The sequence below is a fragment of the Onthophagus taurus genome, unplaced genomic scaffold (genome assembly GCF_036711975.1).
Source record: "Onthophagus taurus isolate NC unplaced genomic scaffold, IU_Otau_3.0 ScKx7SY_15, whole genome shotgun sequence".
Lineage (NCBI taxonomy): Eukaryota > Metazoa > Arthropoda > Insecta > Coleoptera > Scarabaeidae > Onthophagus > Onthophagus taurus.
The window spans coordinates 3050977-3075928 of NW_027248940.1; the positions used below are offsets into that span (position 1 = coordinate 3050977).

A 24952-nucleotide genomic window follows, 5' to 3' on the forward strand; every position below is an offset into this window, starting at 1 on the left:
GAATTTAATGTAGAAATGTAGATGATTGTCAATTTTGATATTGTGGGATTTCCTGGCTTGTGCATAAGAAATTGAGATAACTATGGTGGTATTGCTTATGAATTCTGTTATCTTGATCCATTATCATCAATTTGGAACCAATCAACTTGGATCTAATGGCTGGTACAACGTTATCGATAATCATCTTTTTGCATTCTACTGCGTTAACAGACTCGATGTTTTTGTTCACCATTGTTTCTTTTACTTTCTTTTCTTTATTAACAAAAGGCCAGAGTCCTATCTTGCCGTTGAAATACTGTTTTTTAGCACTGTCATAACGTGGTCTGGCCACTACAACCATAAACATAACTTCAGTTATGAACCGTTTGCTTTTATAACTGATTAAATGTATACCATAATTTGGGACAGAGGGAGTATTATTTATTACATGAAATAAAAGCAGCCAACTATACCAGTGAAAGTGACGAAAGTGATGGATGTATCCTTTTAAAGTTGATTTCAAACTTTCATTTAAGATATAAAGCCTTGCGCAATGTTTTTTATAATTTTCCATTTAAATCATTTGGTAATCTTTGTTGCCGCAAACGATCTCGGTTTAATCAGAAGAAACAATGAATCTAAGGAACCAAACCGAGGTCGCTCTGTCTTTCTCTTCTTATGCGTCTCAAGCATTTTCTTTATTTCACGATAGAAATTTCTGACATCCAAACATTGGATTCGAATGATTTCGCTTAAGGTCACCGTTCAATCACGTAATGTTCGCAAAAGTGCAAAAAAAATTTGTATAGTTCCGCTGTTGGTTAAAAGAGGTCGTCCTGAGCTCAATTCAGTTATTCATAGCGACGCTTTTTTATATCAGCTTACAATTAATCATCCTACCGTTGAATGATTTTATTCGATGGGGAATATATTCCGGTGTAGTCTTACGCGATGGTTGCGAATGGTTTTGTGCGAAATGCCGCACAAACATTTCAGAGATTTATCAATAAAGTTCTTACTAGCCTAACTTTCCACCAGCGGCTTTCTTATCTAAAAAGATGACCAATGGTCAAATGAAATATTCCACATTCGATAGAGAAATGTGAACCAAAAATTCATTCAATATCCGTGGAGAGTCGCAGAAAAATTCTTTTTTACCTTGTACGTAAAGTTTGCTCTTTTAAGAAGACAACAAGGTACGCAGGATGATGGACTATGGAGAAATTACCAAAAATTATGATCTTCTATATGTAAGAGCACAGCTTTTTCCTGTACAGGGTGTCCTAATTTCGTTGTACGCATAAGCTATCTCCAAAACTAAAAGAGATAGAAAAAAAGTAGCTTACATGCTAATGCCGAAAACTGCGAACAGCTATCGTCTTTTGTCAAAAACGACAATTGCAAATATCTCACTTATAATCAAAGATGGAGTATTATAAATAAAACATTATATGAGCAACTTTTACGAAGAATTTAGTGGCGTAGGTAGAATCTTTTTTCCCATCTTTTATTGTCGAGATTTTAGAAGTAACTTTCTTTTTGTAAATGGAAACCATAGTTTGGTATGAGCTAAAATAATTTGTCATTTTCCCCTGATAACAAATATATATAGTTTGTTGGGTATATTTCTTATAGTTATTGAATAATTAACAAAAATTCTTATTGTTCTATCTAAAACTAATGTATGTATTTAAAAGTTAATGTTGCTATGGTGATAAACATACATACTATGATGGAAAATAATGTATCAGATTATTACCAAAGCTTGTATTTAAAAATTCGCTAACAACTCTGGCATTATGTGCTGGTATGTATAACAAAACTGTATAATAAAACTTTACAATGAATTTCGAAAATTATGAAAAATGTAACATGATGGAATGCTATATGTTATCAGATAAGAATGCGACGTTAGCCGCGGAATTATATTTCTCAAGGTATCCGGAAAGAAGAGAACCGCACGCAAGAACTTTCAGGCGGTTAGCAAAAAATTGTATGGATTTTTGGTCCTTCCCCAAACCACGTGCAAAAACATACCAAAATAACCTGCAAGAGGATGAAGTCAATGTGTTGGCTTCAGTTGCGATAAATCCATCAACATCTTGCAGAGAAATTGAACAAAACGTCTGACCCAAAAACCGCTGCTCCCGAATATGAAAAAGAAGAAGAAAAAGAAGAAAAATAAATATAAACCATACAAAGCGGGGCTAAGGCTACGGCTACACTGGCGCCGGTTCAGACCAGATCAGACCAGATAAGTGGCTACAGTTGTCCGTTCAGACCGCGTCAGACACGTTTTCACCAGACACGTACGTGTACAGGGTGTCCCAATTTCGATGTCCGCATAGGCTATCTCCGAAACTAAAAGAGAAGGAAAAAAAGTAGCTTACATGTCATGATCTCGTTTTTTGAGGAAATGCTAATGCCGAAAACTCCGAACAGCTATCGTCTTTTGTTTTCGCCCTATCGGTAAAAACTGAAAATTTTGCGAAAACGACAATAGCGAATATCTCACTTATTATCAAAGATGGAGTATTATAAATAAAACATTATATGGGCAACTTTTTACGAAGAATGCAGTGGCGTAGGTAGAATTTTTTTCCCATCTTTTATTTTCGAGATTTTAGACGTAACATTATTTTTTTAAATGGAAACCATAGTTGGCTATGACTTAAAATAATTTGTTATTTTCTTCTGATAACAAATATATATAGTTTGTGGGGTATATTTCTTATAGTTATTGAATAATTAACAAAAATTCATTTTGTTCCATCTAAATCTAATGTATGTATTTAAAAGTTAATGTTGCTATGGTGATAACTATACAGAGTGTCCCGTTAAGCGTACGGAGCGGCTGTATCTCTAGAACGGTAATGCCAAGAGGTTTGGGAAAAAAATCCTTATAAGCAAAGTGACCAAGAGAAATAGCTGGAAATTATTTTGAAGTTCGTAATTCGACCGCTAGAGGGCGTAACTGCCATTGTGAAACATAAAGTTCCCGCTATCTCAGAAACTTAGACGATGAGCTATAACTTTGACAACATCATTTACTAGCTTGGATAATACCGCATCGCTTTTGTTTTGCGATATTTCTCATATCTGTCATAATAAGGGAGGGGGAGGCCAATGCGTTTTCAAATGTTTACATTTTAATATCTCCTAGACCATTCAACCGATTTGAATGTTTTCGGTGTTGTTTGAAGGAGCATTTTATGCTCTTTTTAAAGATATTTTCAGTAAGACCGTCTGCTTTAAAAAAAATGAGCTAGAGGACGTAATCTGCAGCGGTTACATATTTTTGTGATTTTTGAAGAAAAGTTAAATGGAACGATACTATTTACTTCACAGACCCTTAGTCACTTTCAAATTTGCTAAATTTTTGTGAAAACCGCATCTCTATATCGCCACCCGTTCTCGAGTTATAGAAGAAAATGTTAAAAACTCGAGTGCCATCAATCGGATCCAGTTACCTCATCGAGAAAAACAAATCACATAACCATGGTAACTCTAAACATGTCATTTACTAACGCAGAAGCGTATGATAGAACGTATCATGATTTATTTTCAATGTTTCGAATACGATGCAACTGCATGGCAAAAATGTACAATGCAATTACGACAAAGAAAGACATTTTTCTCTAGAAGTGTTTTTAAGATTGACTTAGCGATTACGGAAAACTGGCAACGTGTAGCCCATTCAGACATCTCTATGAATTCGTAAATCATATTGGTGCGCAATGTGATCCCACATAATCTGGGAATTCCGAAAACAATTGTCCACAAGAGTTCTCAAGAGAATAATATCTCCACCACGTTGTTTTACATCAGGCCTTAACAGATACCGATTATGATAACAGACTGAACTATTACCATTGACTTTTAAATATGATTTGGGCAAATCCAAACCTTTTATCACGAATGCTATGGATGCATGAAGCATCTGTCCACAAGCTGATGTAAACTTGCATAATATGCATTCTTGGTTCGAGCAAAACCCACATTGCTTTCACCCCTTTATCTATTGGGTAGACTAAACGACCTGACTTTTCAAGAAAAACCAATAACCAGGGAAAATATGACAAAACACTAAATACCAGTAAAAACGTGTCCAGGGAAGAGACTTAAGCAGCGCTTTTTTTTCGTCGAAACTAGATTAAATAAATGCATCGAGGTTTATGGAAGGCATTTCGCTCATTAGTGAGTTATTTTTGCCAAAAATTTAAGTGATTCTAAGTGTTTTGGTTTATTATCATTGTTGATGTTTCATTGATCCGTTGGCTTTTCAACACGCCTCAAAAGTAGTTTTGAAGCAGTTCTAAGCTTGGAGAAAGTGTGAAGGAAGGTTCTAGATAATAAAATTTTTGTTCTCTCTTATTTATTTCCTAAGGTAACTTAATCCGATTAAGTAATACGAATTTTTAACATTTTCTTTTATAATTCGAGAATGGATGGAGATATCGAGATGCGGTTTTCACTAATATTTAGCAAATTTTATGATGATTAACGGTCTGTGAAGTAAATAGTACCGTTCCATTTAACTTCTTTTCAGAAATCACAAAAATATGTAACCGCTGCAGATAACGCCCTCTAGCTTATTTGTTTTAAATCAAGCGGTCTTACTGAAAATATCTTTAAAAAGAGCATGAAATGCTCTTTCAAACAAGACCAAAAATATTCAAATCGGTTGAATGGTCCAGGAGATATTAAAATGTAAACATTTGAAAACGCATTGGCCTCCCCCTCCCTTATTATGACAGATATGAAAAATATTGCAAAACAAAAGAGATGCGGTATTATCCAAGCTACTAAATGATGTTGTCAAAGTTATAGCTCATCGTCTAACTTTCTGAGATAGCGGGAATTTTATGTTTCTCTATGGCAGTTACGCCCCCTAGCGGTCGAATTACGAACTTCAAAATAATTTCCAGCTATTTCTCTTGCCCACTTTGCTTATAAAGATTTTTCTTCCAAACCTCTAGGCCTTACCGTTGTTGAGATACAGCCGCTCCGTACGCTTAACGGGACACCCTGTACATACTATGATGGAATATAATGTATCAATTTTTTTTGTTCTTTCTAAAACTATTGTATGTATTTAAAAGTTAATGTTGTTATGGTGATAACCTCATGGTATGAGGGAAAGCATTGTTTCCAATTATTGGCAAAGTTTGTAGCAAGGACAGTAAAATCTAACAGGACTGCTACATCGCAGTCTACGTCACACTATTTGCCACGCCTGCGCCTGGTAGATAACTGTCTATGTTTTTAGAGGTTATATGATAGATATTAATACGTCTAAAAACATAAAACTTCAAAACTAATATGAATATGTCTAGGATATAACCTCTAAAAACACACAGCAAACGCATAGACCATAACAACAGCTGGGCGTGGAAAATGGTGTGACGTAGTTTGCGGGTAGGCTGTCACAAGAATGGATGTAGCAGTCCTGTTAGATTCTATTGTCCTTGAGTTTGTAGTAGTATTTAAAAATTCACTAACAACTCTGGCATTATGTGCTGGTGCTCCGTCATATTGAAAATATATCGTTTGAGACATATTTAGTGGCAAATTGTCGACCAAAGGCTCAATGTGCTGCCTTAATATATTGAGGTATTTCCCTGAGTTTAAGTTTTTATGGTAGATACTATATGTCAAAATTCTATTATCTAAAAGGGCACACCATACATTGAACCCCAATCTTCTTTGAACACTCAGAGACTTCATCGGTCCAGATAACATTTTGAACAAACAGCAGATTATTTAATTTTTTTAAATATCATCTACAAAATTCTAATCTTCGATTGACATCTCCGGCACGTAAATAATGAGTTAGTCCCGCTTTGTATGGTTTATACTTATTTTTCTTTCATATTCGGGAGCTTTCATTTTGGGTCAAACGTCTTGTTGCAATTTCTCTTGCAGGTCATTTTGGTATGTTTTTGTATGTGGTTTGGGGAAGGACCAAATATCTATTATATTTTCTGCTAACCGGCTGAAGGTTCTTACGTGCGGTTGTCTTCTTTCCGGATATCTTGTGAAATACAATTCTGCGGCTAACGTCGCATTCTTATCTGATAACATATAACATTCCATCATGTTACATTTTTCATAATTTTCGAAATTCATTGTAAAGTTTTATTCAGTTTTGTTATACTTTGACACTTAACATGCTGGTGCATCGTACCAGCACATAATGCCAGAGTTGTTATCGAATTTTTAAATACAAACTTTGACAATTATTTGATACATTATGTTCCATCATAGTATGCATGGTAATCACCATAGCAACATTAACTTTTAAATACATACATTAGTTTTAGATAGAACAAAATGAATTTTTGTTAATTATTCAATAAGTATAAGAAATATACCCCACAAACTATATATATTTGTTATCAGAAGAAAATAACAAATTATTTTAAGTCATAGCCAACTATGGTTTCCATTTAAAAAAATAAAGTTACGTCTAAAATCTCGAAAATAAATTATGGGAAAAAAATTCTACCTACGCCACTGAATTCTTCGTAAAAAGTTGCCCATATAATGTTTTATTTATAATACTCCATCTATGATAATAAGTGAGATATTCGCGATTGTCGTTTTTGCAAAATTTTCAGTTTTTGCCGATAGGGCGAAAACAAAAGACGATAGCTGTTCGGAATTTTCGGCATTAACATTTTCTCGAAAAACGAGATCATGACATGTAAGCTACTTTTTTTCTATCTCTTTTAGTTTCGGAGATAGCCTATGCGGACATCGAAATTGGGACACCCTGTACGTTCCGGCGGTCGGTACGAATCAAACGTGTTTGACATTGTCTCAGACTACGGCCGTAAATTGATTTGTGAGACAATGGACAAATCACTTTTAATCGACCTCATCAGAGAAAATCCACCTCTTTGGGATCAACGGGATAAAAGATACCACAACAGGGATATAAAAAGTCTATTATGGAAAGACATTGGAGACAAAATGGGCGTTTCAGGTATGTAAAGTGTAATTTATTTATTAGGTAGCTATATTTCATTAGAATTTTACAATGAACCAAAACTAGATATTTAAACAGTTTGTTTGAAAGGAAACGGATCCGATAGGTCCATTAAAATATCGGTTCAAGTCTTCTCGTATTTGTTTTGCGTCATTTGAATTATTATTAAATGTTCTGCCAATTCTTCTAGCGTTATTGATGACATTATTTTGATTTTGATTTCTGTAAATTTCAAGCGCTTGTCTCGCTATTGCAATATTAGGAGAGCCTTCAAAATCCATAACCATATTGTGCAATAAGCAAATTGTTTTAACAATTTTAATAGCCTTTTCTACATCCGTTTCAATGGCCTTATTTAACAAGCGCCACTTAGCACATAAAATACCAAAAGTGCATTCGATACATCTCCTTGCACGGGACAGCCTGTAGTTAAATATTCGTTCCTGATTTGTAAGTTGCCTTTTTGAATAAGGTTTCATTAAGTATGTTTTTAACGGGTAGGCATCGTCACCCAACAAAACAAACGGCATATCATCGGGTATTCCGTGAATGGGTGCAGGTGGAGGTAAAGTATTATTGTAATTTTCCAGAAAATCGTACAAGTTAGAAATGGCAAAAGTTCCTCCGTCACTTTGTCTTCAATAAGAGCCCACGTCAATAAAAATAAATCGACAATCTGCATCCGCTACTCCTTGCAAAACAATCGAATAAAAATGTTTGTAATTGTAATACATAGTTCCTGACTTTGGTGGACATTTTATTTCTATATGTTTTCCATCGATGCAACCTACACAATTTGGAAAATTCCATCTTGCGTTGAATTTTGATGAGATTTTTCGAAATCCGTCTTGATTAGGAACTGCCAAGTGTGTAGCACTTAATTTATTCCAAAGCGCATCACATAGCTCTTCAACAAGTTTTCCAATTGTATAATGATCAACACGGAAAGAGAATGCTAGCGAACGAAATGACAAGCCAGTCGCAAAATATCTGAAAAATAAAATATAATTGCAATAACAGTGTCCATTTGAATATTTATTAGCATAAACTTTATATGCAAGTACCTTATGAGCTTTGTTATTTTTTAGTCGAGCAAGCAAAAAAACAGTGGGAACTTCTACGCGACACGTTTAGAAGAGAATTTAAAAAAGTCAACGCAACTCAGTCAGGTCAAGAAGCAGATGATGAATACATTGAGGCTGATTATAAATGGCCCTACTTCAAATATATGCTGTTCCTGAAAGATGTTTTATTACCCAGAAAAACTGCAACAAATATCCCATCTGCCTCTTCTTCACGTGATTTACTAGACGCATCATCAAGAAACTCCCCAAATAGCGAAGTTTCCGCAATAAATGCGGAAAATGTTACCTCACAGGATGTTGTTGAAAAAGATTCGGAAATAATAGATAAAGTATCTGAGAAACCTAAACGAAAACGAAACAGTTTCCAAGATGAGGTAATATTGAAAAAAAAAAGGTAAAATTGTTTGAGCAAAAACTTCGGGCACGAGCTTGTCCACAAAACCAAGAAGACGATGACGATATGCATTTTTTTAAAAGCATACTTCCTCACATTCGCAAATTTACAGATGTCCAAAAAATGAAAGTGAGAATGGAGTTTATTAATATTATCTCACGAGAACTTCAGAATATTAACCAAGGAACCTACCAAAACGATAGCAACCTACTGTCAACATCAACTCCAGCAAGCAGTAGATGTTCCAGCCGAATTCATTACATTTTAACACCAACTCACGAAGAAACACAAAGTTCTTCTATAACAATAAATGATGAACCTGAAGAACCAAATCAACCACACTCACAAACATCGTCTGACTTACAGAATTACATTGCCAACTTAGAGCTCCTAGGTTCCTAAAGATTGTAGATGCCTACATTATGTTATGTAAGTTACTTTAATAAAATAAATATTTCGTAACTATGCACTGTATTAATTATGTAATAACTTAACTTAACTATGTAATAAATTCTTAATAAATTACTCTGAAGAATCTCCTTGTCAAGAATTGAAACGTTAAGAAAAAAAGTTTATGTTGTTTTTTTTTTAAATAAGTCATACAAAGAACCCGAAACCCTCAGAAAAGGTACATCCATACAATGAAAATAAGGTCCAAGAAAAATATACACATTTATCTTACCTTAAACATATTGTAAGTTTTTCCCCAGGTTCAATGCACCGTCTGAAATTTGAATATCGTTGTTGCGACTCTCGTTCATAGATGTCGTTAGTGAGAGATCGAAGGGACACACGTGTCGAGTTGTTACCCGCGAAAAGGGATCAGTCCGTTACGAGCAGCGATGACGGACGCTTCCAAACATTATATTTGTGTTAAACAAAATAAAATAAAACAAAAATAGAAGCTTTTCATTCAACTATATACAGTCCACAACATTTTGGTCCTACGAACCGGATACGGGAGCAGTTTTCCGAAGAAATTGGTTATTACATCATCATTTTTAACGAACATTTGGCGCCATAGCCGCAGCATTCGAGCCGGTCAAGGTCAGTCCTTTTTCTTTCTTTCCTTATCAGTCTTTCATCACAATGGAAGATTTACTCAAAAAACGAACTCTTATAAAATCTAAAATAACGAGATTCGAAACATTTTTAATCAACCAAGCAAACCAAAAACCAGACGAATTAAAGGTTAGGTTGGATAACGTTGTTAATTTGTTACCCGAATACGAATCCATTCAATTCAAAATCGAATCACTTGATTCAACGCAAGAAAGCGATAGAGAGGTATTTGAAGATAGATTTTACGAATTAATAACAGAAGCTCGTAAGATTCTTAATAGTTTTAACCCACAACTGGATACCCCTAGAATTTCTACCCCAATTAGTAGCAATGATAATTCAACCAGCAATAAATTAAATGTCAAATTACCAAAAATCACCCTTCCAGAATTTAACGGTCATTATGAAAAATGGCTACCGTTTATCGATGCGTTCAATGCATTAATCCATGAAAACGATGATTTGAACAAAACACAAAAGTTTTATTATCTCAGATCGTGTCTAAAAGGTGAAGCGTCTTACGTTATAGACTCTTTGGAGGCATCCGATAATAATTATACCGTAGCTATAGAGCTGTTAAAAAACCGATTTGAAAATAAACGGATTATCGTACAAGCACACATTCGAGAATTATACGAGTATTCACCAGTTCAGCGCGAATCTCACGTACACTTGCGAAAATTAATTGACCATTATCAAAAACACATCAGATCGTTAAAAACTTTAGGTCAACCAACGGAATATTGGGACACCTTACTAATTCACTTAATTTCAAATAAAATCGATACAAAAACTAAGCGAGCATGGGAAAGTTCTATTAAAACCAATGCAATACCAGACCTCAAACAGTTGTTTGACTTTTTGTCTTCGCAGTGCATGATTCTTGAATCAGTAGAAAGAAAAGATAACAAATCCAACACAGTATCTTGTCTCGTTATAAATAAACCGAAATGTAGGTTATGTGACGAAAACCATGCATTGTACCAATGTAAAACATTTTTGGATTTGACGCCGAAACAACGCCTCGAAAAGGTCAAGAATTTTAAACTTTGCATCAATTGCCTTAAACCCGGTCATATACACGGAAACTGTAAACTAGGTAATTGTAAGAAATGTGACAATGCTCATAATACCTTGCTGCATTTTGAAAAAAGTGACTGTTCTACTGCACGTTCTTCTAATCCTGCAACGACAAGTATGGTATCTGCACATACGATGAACAATAACAATGAATATGTTTTATTGTCTACAGCTCTATTATGGGTAAAAAATGCAATGGGAAATTTAATCAGATGTCGGGCTTTAGTAGACTCCTGTTCACAATCAAATTTTATTACCACTGAACTTGCATCTAAATTGAATTTACAAAAAACTAAGGTATTAGCATCCATTAACGGAGTTAATCAATCGAACTTTAATGCAACTACTAGAACACAGACAGATATTTATTCATTAAACAAGAATTTTAACAAAAAATTGTCATTTTTAATAATTGATAAAATTACGGATAAGTTACCACAACAAAAAATTGATAAGGAGCGATTACAAATTCCTGAAAAATTACAACTCGCTGATCCTGATTTTCATAAACCCAACAGCGTAGATATTTTGCTAGGTGCTTCAGTTTTCTTTGAACTATTGTCAATAGGACAAATCAAATTGAATGGAAATGAAGGACCCATACTTCAAAAAACAAAACTGGGTTGGATAATAGCAGGGAATATCCCATTTTCGTTGAATTGTAACTCTTGTTTTCTGATCACTCGTAAAACCATTAATGAGAATACTCCATTATTGAAATCTTTAGAAAGATGTTGGGAAATCGAGGAATCACCGAAGATTAACCATTTATCTCCTGAAGACTTGGAGGTTGAGACTCACTTTCGTAACACTTATCAAAGAGAGACGGATGGTCGTTTTCAGGTTTCGTTGCCATTGAAGGACAATCCTCAAATTTTAGGTGAATCCTATGATATTGCAAAGCGACGTTTAATCTCATTGGAAACCAAATTCGCAAAAAAATCAGAATTGAAGAAAGAGTACGTTAAATTTATGTCTGATTACGAGTCATTGGGTCACATGTCTGAAGTTGGAGCGGATGAATTGGGAAAATCGGATGCATCGAATGAAGTAGTAAATTACGTACCACACCATTGTGTTCTTAAAATGTCTAGCACGACTACTAAGTTGAGAGTGTTAGTGTTTGAAGCGTCCGCAAAGAAATCCGCTACTAGATCTATTGATCATGATTTTTATATGGATGATCTATTGACGGGTGCAAATACTGAGCAAAAGGTATTGCAATTGAAACAGGAAATTTCAGGTATTTTGAGTCAAGGCAAGTTCGAATTGCGAAAATTTAATTCTAATAGTCACAAAGTTAATAATCACACTGAGTTGAAAGATTTAAACTTGATTGAAGCAAAGAATTTAATGTATGCTAATTTAGAAGATCTAGCTAAGGATCCTGATATTTCAAATTATTTTCGTGACAAAGGGGTCATTTGGCACTTCATTCCCGCAAGAAGCCCTCACTTTGGTGAGATTTGGGAAGCTACGGTTAGACGGGTTAAGTATCATTTAATAAGAACAATTGGTAATGAAAGACTAACCTATGAGACGTTTTCCACAGTTTTAATCCAAATTGAGTCAATCCTAAACTCAAGACCTTTACTTCCTTTATCCTCTGACCCTCAAGATTTGGAATTATTGACTCCAGGACATTTTTTGATTGGCGCGGCCTTATTGGCAGTTCCTGAAGTAGATGTTTCAGAAATTCCTGCTAACCGATTAGCAAATTACAAACAACTCCAAAAATTACACCAATCATTTTGGAAGAGGTGGTCATTGAAGTATTTGCATACTCTACAACAAAGGACGAAGTGGAGATTCTACCGAGAAGATCTTGTCAAAATTGGAAGTATGGTTCTGCTTAAAGATGACAACCTCCCCCCAATGCAGTGGAAAACAGGAAGAATAGAAGAACTCCATCCTGGTCCAGACGGAAAGGTTCGTGTGGTGAAGATCCATACTTCAGGTGGAGCTGTGTCTAGAAGTGTATCTACATCGAGTTTGTGTTTTACCAATAGAAGGACAGTAACTGACTTTATATATTATATTTTCTTAAGTTTCTTTATGTGTTGTTTTTTTTATCTTTTGAAAGATAACTCTTTCAAGGCGGGAGTTATGTTGCGACTCTCGTTCATAGATGTCGTTAGTGAGAGATCGAAGGGACACACGTGTCGAGTTGTTACCCGCGAAAAGGGATCAGTCCGTTACGAGCAGCGATGACGGACGCTTCCAAACATTATATTTGTGTTAAACAAAATAAAATAAAACAAAAATAGAAGCTTTTCATTCAACTATATACAGTCCACAACAATCGTTTTATATCTTCAGAAATAGCTCTTAAAATATAATCATAAGTAGCTATATCCATTCGATAATACTCTCTAAACTTCTCGGGGTAATTTCGAAGCTTTAGAGAAGTTTTTCTATACTCCCCTTCTTCGCGTGATTGGTATAATGTGTGCATCCAATAACGGCGCTTCGATTTTTTGTATTTATTAGTAATATTTTCCATTAGCCATTCATCCCATTCATCGGAATCTGAGGAATTCATTATGAACCTCTTCTCTGCACTTTACCAAATAATAATAACCCCGTGTTTACTCGTCGGGTATTATCCACCGTACAAAACCGTACAAATGAAGCCACTACATCGGACGTGTCTGGTTTAATCTGATCTTGTCTGGTCTGGTATGGTCTGATCTGACCTGAACAGGCGCCAATGTAGCCTCTACCTAACTCATTACTTACGTGCCGGAGATGTCAATCTAAGATTAGAATTTTGTAGATGATATTTGGAGAAATTAAATAATCTGACAAACCTGTATGTGAAGATCCTTTGTTCTTAAACCGATAGTTTTCCAAGAATAATAAAATGCACTGGTACCTCAGATATCCTTTTTGAGGTAAACTTAATTCACTGAGTAAAACGGCAATAAAGTTACGTTAGGAATACCGAAAAATATAGAAACAGGAAAAACCTGGGCATCTTCCTATTGTAAAGTACAAACCCTATGTAAAAAATAAGATGGAATTTTTGCGGAGTGAATTTTGTATTGTAATTTTTGATTAAAAAAAACTGTTTTTCAATTCAAATATCTAATAAAAATTGCAGCATTCCGTTTAAAATAACGAAGTTGTAGGCTACTTCCAGTACACTTTGAAATTATTTTAAATCGAAAGATTGGGTTTATTTTAATCTCTAAAACGTACGGAACATGAAACCTAAAAATTTCTAACGGTCTAGTTGCGCGGAATTTCATGTACAAGAAAAAGCTGTGCTCTCACATATAGAAGATCATAATTTTTGGTAATTTTTCCACCGATTCTCATCCTGCGTGTCTTGTTGTCTTCTAAAAAGAGCAAACTTTACGTAGAAGGTAAAAAAGAATTTTTCTGCGACTCCCCACGGATATTGAATGAATTTTTGGTTCACATTTTATCCAAAAAATATCCCTTTTCCACATATTATGGGCCGTTGTTTTAAAACTACCAAACCGATTGGAATAAGTATTAATACCATTTATTGGCTACACAATAGTCTTTAATTTGATGAATAGCATTTTTGGGCTTAGGGGACCAAACTACATAAGAAAAATACAGTGGCGTCAAATGTATATTTTATGAATTTTTTCTTGTAGACTAGTGTTATCAGTTAATATTGATCGATTACCACCAGCATTTATAGCTAACGATAAACTTGAAATTGCTTCTAATCAAAATTCAATTTCAAATAAATCTTTAAGAATACGATTTCAAAATTGAAATATTTATAACTACTTGATTTACATTTCATTGTTAACCTGATTTCTTCTTGGAAGGGGGAGTATTTGTAGCGTCATATCTACAAAATCCATTTCCTAAATCCAAGATGCCCCGATATATTTTTCCTTTGTCAAACAAAAAGATTTAGGGACCTTGTTTTTTTAAAAATATATTTTGGCAACAAAAATTTGTTATTATATAAAATTATTCATTCCTTTCAATAAACTCATAGAAGACACACGTGTATAAAACTGCTTGACTAATTTAATTTTGATCAAATGTTTTATTAATTATGTTGGGAAAATAATAGTTATTTATATTACAAGTGGGCAGCATATTACAAGTAGAAACATAATTACAGTACGAGTGTGGAGAATTGCACGACGAGGTCGTAGACCGAGCCGTGTAATCACACGAGTACTGTAATTATGCTCTAGCCCACGTGTGATATACAGCATTTTATCTACGACTGCTAAAAATTACTAAAAAAAAATTTCTTTAGAAAAGTCTATTTGACATTTATAAAAATATTTTGAAATGATTGTTAACAATTTTGAATTGTCAGTTTCAACAACATGTTTACTCATGTGAAATAAGTGTTTTGAAATGTAAAAACATAACAATTAATGTTTATAATAAATAGTATTATTTCTCTGTAAGTAGATAGCACTTTTTCTTTTGTATTGTTGCTCGTTTCAATAAATTAAGTCTATTCTAATTAGGCTAAAAATGCGTTACGTAATGAAACTAATGCGGTAATGAACTTCATTACGTAACTCAAATCACCTCAAATGAGTGCGGTAATGATGACTTATCCAAGCAGTCGTAGATAATAGTATATTAAGTATCCAGAACGGTAAATACAATTTACCGGTTGACGACAATGTGTGGAGTTGCTCCAATAGTGTCGGAAACCGGTAAATTACTTACCGGTCGTGATGGTTATAACATTTTTTGCACGATCGAAATGAATATACATAAATAATAATTAATTTACTAAAATATATTGACATTTGTAATGATTTATAAAATAGGTAAAAAATTTGAATTAATTCTGTTGCCCTGGTTTTATTTTATTTATTATACTTACTTACCGTTCTAAATTACTCACCGTCGTGTTAGCCGTAGCAAACAGTAAAATCAACTTACCGTCATAGAAACACTACTCGTAAATAAACAAAATAGTCCGATTGTGCAAAATAGTATATTATTCAACAAGCGTATGAGTGGGTAACATCCATTATACGCAAGTTGAATACTATACTTTATCTACAACTATTAAATTTAAAAAAAAAATCAAAAAAAAGGAAAAAATATAAACTTGATAGACATTTCAGACATAACCTCAATATAAGAAAGCTGTCATTTCTGTTATATTTTATTTTTTGATTAGTAGGCCGTGTCAGAATTGTGGAATAATGGCTCATTATTCAACACTTTGTCAGTCATGGGTAATGCGTGTCATTACCCGTCAAAAATCAAATGTATAACGAATAGATAATTCAATAGTTGTAGATAAAATCTATTAACAATCCCACAACATTCAATACATCACGAAACTGTTCAAAGTTAAAATAATAAAACAATATTTTATTCTTTAAATATCGTCATCTATAAGACGATTGCCGAAATACCAAAGTTAGATTGTTCAGCAGATTCCCTTACATATTTCAATAATTACGTGAAAATTGCATATTTTTAGATAAAACACAATCCTGAGATAATAACAAATCTATTATACTTGCACTGTCACGGAATCTCTTCTTATATTACTCATCTAGTGAATGAAGCATTGTCATCTCGTTTAAGTGCTTAATTTGTCATAAAAGTCAGTTTTTATTACACCCTTTTTATGACAAAGTTCAGTAATTTATTATTGTTAATATAACAACTATTTTACAAAATAAATTATGTCATTCACTACTACAATATGTGTACTTCAATCCTGTGTATTTACTTTTCTGTAATAATTTGGCAGAAAGTCATAAATGTGTTAGAAAGTAACCTCTATCGGCCTGTATGGGCCCATATAAAAATGGCCATTGAACGGTGACCTTAAGGTCGCGTTCGACGAGTAAAACTCTGTTTTAAGTTTTATTTGTTTTATCGCGTTAGAAAATTAATAAATTGAACAAAAATTTTTTTTTTAATTGTTTTAATGCATAATTTTTATGTCACACTACAATTTGACTACAGATTTTTATCGTATCTTTTAAAATAATTTGTCTAACTGCAGATCAGCAAGACTCTTCTTCAATGTTATGTCCACTCTACCATCCACGAATTTTATAATCCCTATACTTCTCGATCTGCGTATTCACAAGATTTGCCTTCAACCGAATATCTTTAGTATCGTCATCTTCAGTAGCATCGTCGAATTCATCATCTTGGGCTTTAAAAGGACTTTAAAGAGAGTGACAATGAAAAATTTTTATTGACTCGGATAAATTTGGAACGTTGAATTTACCTGCTTAAAATGCAACTTTCCTTCAAGACCTGGTTCGTATCTTCATAATAGGTCTCTGGCATTATATGTGGCCTTTTATCGTTATAAAATACGACACGTCGAATTCCTTTCTTTGCCATTTCTTTTACGCAGTACATGGAGGGGTATGTTGTGGCATAAACGGTGGCATTCTTATAATCGACATTAGAATTACTCAAAGCTGATTCAATGGCCAAATTAACTGAAATTAATGCATTAAGCACCTATATACGTGATACATACAGGGCGCGTCATATGTAACCCCCCTTTGTCTAATTTGAAAACATTTGAAACATGTTGATTTTTACTTTTTGTTCAGCCAAATAATTTGACGTAAAAATTGTTTATCACTTTTAGTTTGTCCGGAAAATGTGTCAACTTTGTTTTTTTAAATGAAACACCCTTTATGACTTATGCCAGCTACCGCGGCAACAAGCGCCAAGCGCGTGAAAAGATCGCCAGGTGTGAAACCCGGCCGAGGTGGGATATCCGCACGTGCCGGGGTGTCCAGCAGGGGGCGTCGTGCAGGTGCTCGTTCTGCACCACGGGAGAGTGGAGAAAGAGGAAAGTCCTCGACTCCTGCCCGAGGCTCGAGAGGGCGCGCTGGAATGAGAGGGGCCGGTGGGACTGCTGCTCCATCCCATGCGAGAGGTAAGTAGGGGAAACTGTACTCAGCTCAGTGGATAAGTCTATTAACTGTTTACAGGTAAACCTGCAGCACGCTAGGGCGGCTACGGCTGTGCTTAGCAGAACCTGGATGAGTGAGCGAATTGATATTGCCCTCATTCAGGAACCATGGCTCGCCAATACCGGGCGCATCAGCGGACTCGGTAATTTATCCGGTAAGTTACTTTGCTCAGGAGATAGACCCAGAGCTTGTTTACTTATCAGGAACAACATTAATGTAACATTAATTGTCATCTACTCGGCATACTTCCCCGGAACGGAAAATGACCTTCCCCCGGCCGCTGTGCGAGACATAATTGCCTACAGCCGGAGGAATAACCTGCAAGTTGTTGTTGGATGTGACGCCAATGCCCACCACACAATGTGGGCAAGCACCAACACAAATGAAAGAGGTGAGTTACTTTTTGACTACCTATTAGGGGAGGTGCTTACTGTTAATAATGTAGGCGCCAAACCAACCTTTGTTACCAGAAATAGAGCAGAGGTACTTGACATTACGTTCAGCTCAATTATATTAAGCTCTAAGATAACCTCCTGGAGGGTATCCTCTGAACCGTCGTGTTCAGATCATAGACATATTCAATTTAAAATTGATCTAGGGATGAAATCGGACTGTGCGTACCGTAATCCCCGTAGCACTAATTGGGATCTGTTTAAGAGTTACCTTGCAGATAACCTAACTAGTGTTATCGCAACCGTTAGGAACTGTGATCAGGTTGAAATAGCCACGGAGCAGATCTCTGTGGCAATTCGCTCTGCATATCACAGTAGCAGCCCACTGAAGGTGAAAAGTAGTAATCGGGGCACACCCTGGTGGAACGAATCTCTTAGCTCCGAAAGGCAAGAGGTCCGAAAGCTTTTCAACCGGGCCAAGACATTAGGTGAATGGGAGAAATATAAACAGGCTCTAACGAATTACACCAAAAACATACGTAAGGCAAAAAGATAGTCTTGGAGGAGGTTCTGTGAGGGAGTGAAAGACACACCCAGCAGTGCAAGAATTCACAAGATTCTCGCTAGAGATCCGGCACTACCCCTGGGCTCACTTAGGCGGCCTGACGGTAGTTTTACGGACTCTAGCAGAGCCTCGTTGGAGCTTCTAATGCAGACTCACTTCCCAGGAAGCCTGATGATGAGGGCCGATAATGCCACAGCGGGCTATTCCTGCAAGGTAAAGCGCCCCTCAAATACGGATTGGAGTGTGGCTAGAAAAGTCGTCACTTACACATCCGTGGACCAGGCAATTCAAACGTTTAAGCCGTTCAAATCGCCTGGAGAAGACAATATATTTCCTGCTTTGTTACAGCAGGGGAGGTCTTTGTTGTTGCCAATTTTGGTAAAAATTTTCAGAGCGATGTGCCGGCAGAATGGACTAAGGTACGGGTATCTTACATACCCAAAGCGGGCCGTTCGGTCCCTACCTCCCATCATGCCTTTCGACCCATCAGCCTAACGTCATTTCTGCTGAAAACCCTTGAAAAAGTTCTGGAACGGTATATCCGTACGGTGCCATTGGTATCTGGTCCACTGAGTCGCCACCAGTATGCTTAACAAGCGGGAAAATCAGCATAATTGGCTCTACACAACTTAGTTGGTAGAGTATCCAGGACGCTGCAGGATAAAGAAATCTTGGTTTGTGCGTTTCTGGATATAGAGGGAGCGTTCAACAACGCAATACCACAATCTCTTGAAAGAGCTGCACTTGACAGGGGAGTGGAAGCAACTATAGCGGGTTGGATCCGCAATATGCTAGATTCTACTTCACTCCACGGTGATACGATACGCTTCAGGCCGGGAGGTGGCTGCCCGCAGGGAGGGGTGTTATCTCCCCTGCTTTGGTCCCTCCTAGTTGACGATCTGATTGCGATAGTCGAAGCGGAAGGTGTGGAAATACAAGCTTATGCTGATGACATTATCGTTATGGTCAAAGGAACCTGTTTGCCGAGGATATCTAAAGCCCTCCAGGTGACCCTAGATACCATTTGCGCTTGGTGTAAGGGAGAGAACCTCTCAATAAACCCGCAAAAGACAATTGTTGTGCCCTTCACCAGAAAGCGAAAGTTGGATGGACTAATCCGCCCAACTATCCAAGGTGAAGAAATTCCTTTCTCAAAGGAAGTCAAATATCTAGGAGTAATCCTAGACAAAACCCTGTCATGGAATGGACATTTGCAGGGAGTTTTGCACAAAGCTAGACAATCCTTGTGGACTTGTCGCAGTCTTTGTGGAAAAAATTGGGGTCTTACCCCTAAAAGACTGTACTGGCTCTATGTGACTGTGGTTAGACCTATGATCACATACGGAGCAGCAGCCTCGTATAGGAAAGTCCGACAGACTTCAGCTATCAGTAAACTTTCACGAATTCAACGAGTAGCTGGATTGGCAATCTCTGGTGCGATAGGCATAACGCCAACTCTAGCAATGGAGGTTCTGCTTGGCCTATCTCCTCTGCATTTGCATATAGAGAAAGTGGCTAGAACAACCATTTACAGATTTAAGCAATATGCTCAAAACTGTTCCGACATGTCCTACCAATGGGCTGCGGAAGACATTATAAGCACTGATACTGTGCTATCAATGCCGTCAGATTTGGCGGTATCACTATCAGTGATTAATGCTCGATACCAGATTGTACTGCCTGAGCGGCAGTCCTGGATCGAAAATGAAAATTTTCTGGTTCGGGCAGACATTTGCTTGTACACAGATGGATCAAAAACGCCTGAAGGGGTAGGAGCAGGAGTATACTGCCAGACACCTCGAATTAAGCAAGCCTACAGCCTGGGTACGTACTGTACTGTATTCCAGGCGGAAGTATTTGCTATTGACATGGGTACTAAAATCCTTCTTGAAAGAGGGGTGAAGAACATGACAGTACGAATTTTCTCAGACAGTCAAGCCGCTCTCCAGGCGCTGCAAGCCGTGAAAACGGTGTCGGCTCTGGTTAATGATTGTAAGAGAACATTAAACACACTGAGTTGTGATAACAGAGTCTCTCTGATCTGGGTCCCGGGTCACTCTGGTGTTGCTGGCAATGAAGCGGCAGATAAGCTAGCACGAGATGGCAGCGCTGAAGCGTTTGTGGGGCCGGAGCCAGCAGTTGATGTATCATTTGCGATGGCCAAATATAGGATTGGACTGTGGGCTGCAGAGAGACTTCGCCTACTGTGGACCAGTTCTCCTGGAATGAGACCCGGGAATATTTTAGGACTTGCCCGTAGTAGCATAAAAGTTCTAATGGGTGTTTTTACTGGGTACTGCCGATTAAAAGCACACCTCAACTTGTTAACCGTATCAGATTCTCGATTTTTGGGTCGCAGTTTATCTCCTCAAAAGATTTGAATGACCTTTCGCCTTTTCCTTAAGAGCATTGGACTGCACGGTGAAATTTGATAACGATATCTATCGGGGTACAATAGATCCTTAGGGTCGCGGTGCAAGGTTGGTTGGTCCGCCTACCCAATATGTATTCTATGTAATGTAATGTAATGACTTATGTAACTGGTTCGTTAGAACTGTTTTAGGTTCCAGTCGACCAGATAGAAGTCAACAGCTCGTTATTTACCTGGTTGTCTGTCTTGCGAAAAATCTAAGAGGTACGCCCCACCTCCAAAGTTATCTATCAGCAAATGTTATAATATATAGGGTATTCCATTAAAAGAAACAAAGTTGACACATTATCCGGAAAAAACTATGTGATAAAGAATTTTGATAAATTATTTGGGTTAGCAAAACATAAAAATCGTTGTCTTCAACCGTTTTCAAATTAGCAGGGGGCGTATACATACATATATACTAAGTACTTACTAGTATTGTACCGGTACATCCAGCTGTACTTCTTTTCGGCACATTCTTTATGAAACTCAGGAAATAAAATTGAATTATACCCCATCGCAATTACTTTTCCATTTGGATTAACGACACAAGCTCCCACTTTAAAATTTGCCTTACTCCTCATCCCATTTTCCAATGCAATACGCATATATTTATTGTCTAATACGTCAGTGTTAATTGCCATTATTAGGGTACACCGTTAATAATGCATCAAAAAATGACAATGAACTTAAAAACCGCGCTATTTATATGTGTTCTTATCTTAACTTAAATCTTTAAAAAATCTTATCATTTATTAATGATTATAGAAATATATGAAATGCCTACATTACAAAATAAAGATGATACAGGGGCGGGACAGTCAAATCCCACTATTCAAAACTATTAAAAAAGTATTATAGAACATAAGTTTAATTTTTTATTGCAAGAAATATTAATAGAAAATATAAGATTTCATGTAGACCAAAAAAAAAATCATTTTTGAGGTTATTTTCCAAATTATTAATCCCATTTTTCAAAAAAAACTTGTTTAAAATTAAATTATGTAAAGCTTTTATTAAAACATTTTTTTCGAAAAACATTTATTATAGTTGAATTTAAATGATACTCATTAATTAAGGCAAATCAAGCACATCTCTGTTTTAATCGAAAAATGTTGCGTATAATATTTGTTTAAAATTTAATTTAAAATGACTTCATTTAATAAAATTTTGCAATACCTCCATCAGATGGGGCTCCACACTGGTACAAAAATCATTTTTTGAGATTATTTTTCTAATTATTAATCGAATCAAAAAATTTTTCAAATGAAATTTGTTTAAAATTAAATTATCTAAAGCTTTTATTAACACAATTTTTTCGAAAAACGTCATTTATTACAATTCACTTAAAATGATACTCATTTTAAATTAAGGCAAATCATATTTTTGTTTTAATCGAAAAATTTTTCGTATAATATTTGTTTAAAATTTAATTTAAAATGACTTCTTTTAATAAAATTTTGCGATATCTCCAACAGATGGAGCTCCACACTGGTATAAAAAAATCGATTTTTGAGGTTATCTTCCTAATTATTGATGGAATCGAAAAATTTGTTTAATAAAATTTGTTTATAATTAATTTATCTAAATCTTTTATTAAAACAATTTTTTCGTAAAACGTCATTTATTACAATTAAATTAAAATGATCCGAAATAACTCATTTTAAATTAAAACAAATCTTACCATATTATAATTTTAATCAAAAAATGTTTCGTATAAAATTTATTTAGAATATCATTTAAAATGATTTGTTTTAATAAAATTTTGCGATACCTCCACCAGATGGGGCTCCACACTAGTATAAAAAATTCGTTTTTTGAGGTTATCTTCCTAATTATTGATAGAATCGAAAAATTTGTGAAACGAAATTTGTTTATAATTGAATTATCTAAATCTTTTATTAAAACAATTTTTTTGTAAAGCGTCATTTATTACAATTAAATTAAAATGATCCGAAATAACTCATTTTAAATTAAAGCAAATTTTACCATATTATTGTTTTAATCAAAAAATGTTTCGTATAAAATTGGTTTACAATATCATTTAAAATGATTTGTTTTAATAAAATTTTGCGATATCTCCACCAGATGGGGCTCCACACTGGTATAAAGAATCGTTTTTTGAGGTTATCTTCCTAATTATTAATGGAATCGAAAAATTTGTTTAATAAAATTTGTTTATAATTAGATTATCTAAATCTTTTATTAAAACAATTTTTTCGTAAAACGTCATTTATTACAATTAAATTAAAATGATCCGAAATAACTCATTTTAAATTAAAGCAAATCTTACCATATTATTGTTTTAATCAAAAAATGTTTCGTATAAAATTTGTTTAAAATGTCATTTAAAATGATTTGTTTTAATAAAATTTTGCGATATCTCCACCAGATGGGGCTCCACACTGGTATAAAGAATCGTTTTTTGAGGTTATCTTCCTAATTATTGATGGAATCGAAAAATTTGTTTAATAAAATTTGTTTATAATTAGATTATCTAAATCTTTTATTAAAACAATTTTTTTGTAAAGCGTCATTTATTACAATTAAATTAAAATGATCCGAAATAACTCATTTTAAATTAAAGCAAATTTTACCATATTATTGTTTTAATCAAAAAATGTTTCGTATAAAATTGGTTTACAATATCATTTAAAATGATTTGTTTTAATAAAATTTTGCGATATCTCCACCAGATGGGGCTCCACACTGGTATAAAGAATCGTTTTTTGAGGTTATCTTCCTAATTATTAATGGAATCGAAAAATTTGTTTAATAAAATTTGTTTATAATTAGATTATCTAAATCTTTTATTAAAACAATTTTTTTGTAAAGCGTCATTTATTACAATTAAATTAAAATGATCCGAAATAACTCATTTTAAATTAAAGCAAATTTTACCATATTATTGTTTTAATCAAAAAATGTTTCGTATAAAATTGGTTTACAATATCATTTAAAATGATTTGTTTTAATAAAATTTTGCGATATCTCCACCAGATGGGGCTCCACACTGGTATAAAGAATCGTTTTTTGAGGTTATCTTCCTAATTATTAATGGAATCGAAAAATTTGTTTAATAAAATTTGTTTATAATTAGATTATCTAAATCTTTTATTAAAACAATTTTTTTGTAAAGCGTCATTTATTACAATTAAATTAAAATGATCCGAAATAACTCATTTTAAATTAAAGCAAATTTTACCATATTATTGTTTTAATCAAAAAATGTTTCGTATAAAATTGGTTTACAATATCATTTAAAATGATTTGTTTGAATAAAATTTTGCGATATCTCCACCAGATGGTGCTCCATACTGGTATAAAATATCGTATTTTGAGATTATCTTCCTAATCATTGATGGAATCGAAAAATTTGTTAAATGAAATTTGTTTACTATTGGATTATCAAAATTTTCTATTAAAACATTTTTTTCGAAAAGCGTCATTTATTACAATTAAATTAAAATGATCCGAAATAACTCATTTTAAATTAAAACAAATCTTACCATATTATTGTTTTAATCAAAAAATGTTTCGTATAAAATTTGTTTAAAATGTCATTTAAAATGATTTGTTTTAATAAAATTTTGCGATATCTCCACCAGATGGGGCTCCACACTGGTATAAAGAATCGTTTTTTGAGGTTATCTTCCTAATTATTAATGGAATCGAAAAATTTGTTTAATAAAATTTGTTTATAATTAGATTATCTAAATCTTTTATTAAAACAATTTTTTTGTAAAGCGTCATTTATTACAATTAAATTAAAATGATCCGAAATAACTCATTTTAAATTAAAGCAAATTTTACCATATTATTGTTTTAATCAAAAAATGTTTCGTATAAAATTGGTTTACAATATCATTTAAAATGATTTGTTTTAATAAAATTTTGCGATATCTCCACCAGATGGGGCTCCACACTGGTATAAAGAATCGTTTTTTGAGGTTATCTTCCTAATTATTAATGGAATCGAAAAATTTGTTTAATAAAATTTGTTTATAATTAGATTATCTAAATCTTTTATTAAAACAATTTTTTCGTAAAACGTCATTTATTACA

General features: G+C 34.4%; 2 protein-coding genes across 2 annotated transcripts; one reads left to right on the forward strand and one right to left on the reverse strand.

Moving 5' to 3' along the window:
- Window positions 1-9538: 9538 nt before the first annotated feature.
- Window positions 9539-12802, forward strand: LOC139432414 (uncharacterized). The gene is made up of 2 exons (XM_071200937.1): window positions 9539-12520; window positions 12689-12802. The coding sequence occupies exons 1-2, from the start codon at window positions 9539-9541 to the stop codon at window positions 12800-12802; spliced, it is 3096 nt and encodes a 1031-aa protein (XP_071057038.1).
- A 3669-nt stretch (window positions 12803-16471) lies between these two features.
- On the reverse strand, window positions 16472-21566 carry LOC139432389 (deoxycytidylate deaminase-like). The gene is made up of 3 exons (XM_071200902.1): window positions 21321-21566; window positions 16812-17031; window positions 16472-16747 (listed from the first exon to the last, which is right to left on the reverse strand). The coding sequence occupies exons 1-3, from the start codon at window positions 21529-21531 to the stop codon at window positions 16615-16617; spliced, it is 564 nt and encodes a 187-aa protein (XP_071057003.1). The 5' UTR covers window positions 21532-21566; the 3' UTR covers window positions 16472-16614.
- Window positions 21567-24952: the final 3386 nt, after the last annotated feature.

Excerpts from the sequence above, each read along its gene's own strand:
- LOC139432414 (XM_071200937.1), top strand. The coding sequence starts at position 9,539 with ATGGAAGATTTACTCAAAAAACGAACTCTTATAAAATCTAAAATAACG. Across the intron at positions 12,521-12,688 it reads ATCCTGGTCCAGACGGAAAG|GCGGGAGTTATGTTGCGACT; the intron begins GTTCGTGTGGTG and ends AACTCTTTCAAG.
- LOC139432389 (XM_071200902.1), bottom strand. The coding sequence starts at position 21,531 with ATGGCAATTAACACTGACGTATTAGACAATAAATATATGCGTATTGCA. Across the intron at positions 17,032-21,320 it reads GATGTACCGGTACAATACTA|TTAATTTGGCCATTGAATCA; the intron begins GTAAGTACTTAG and ends CATTAATTTCAG. Across the intron at positions 16,748-16,811 it reads GAAAGTTGCATTTTAAGCAG|TCCTTTTAAAGCCCAAGATG; the intron begins GTAAATTCAACG and ends CTCTCTTTAAAG.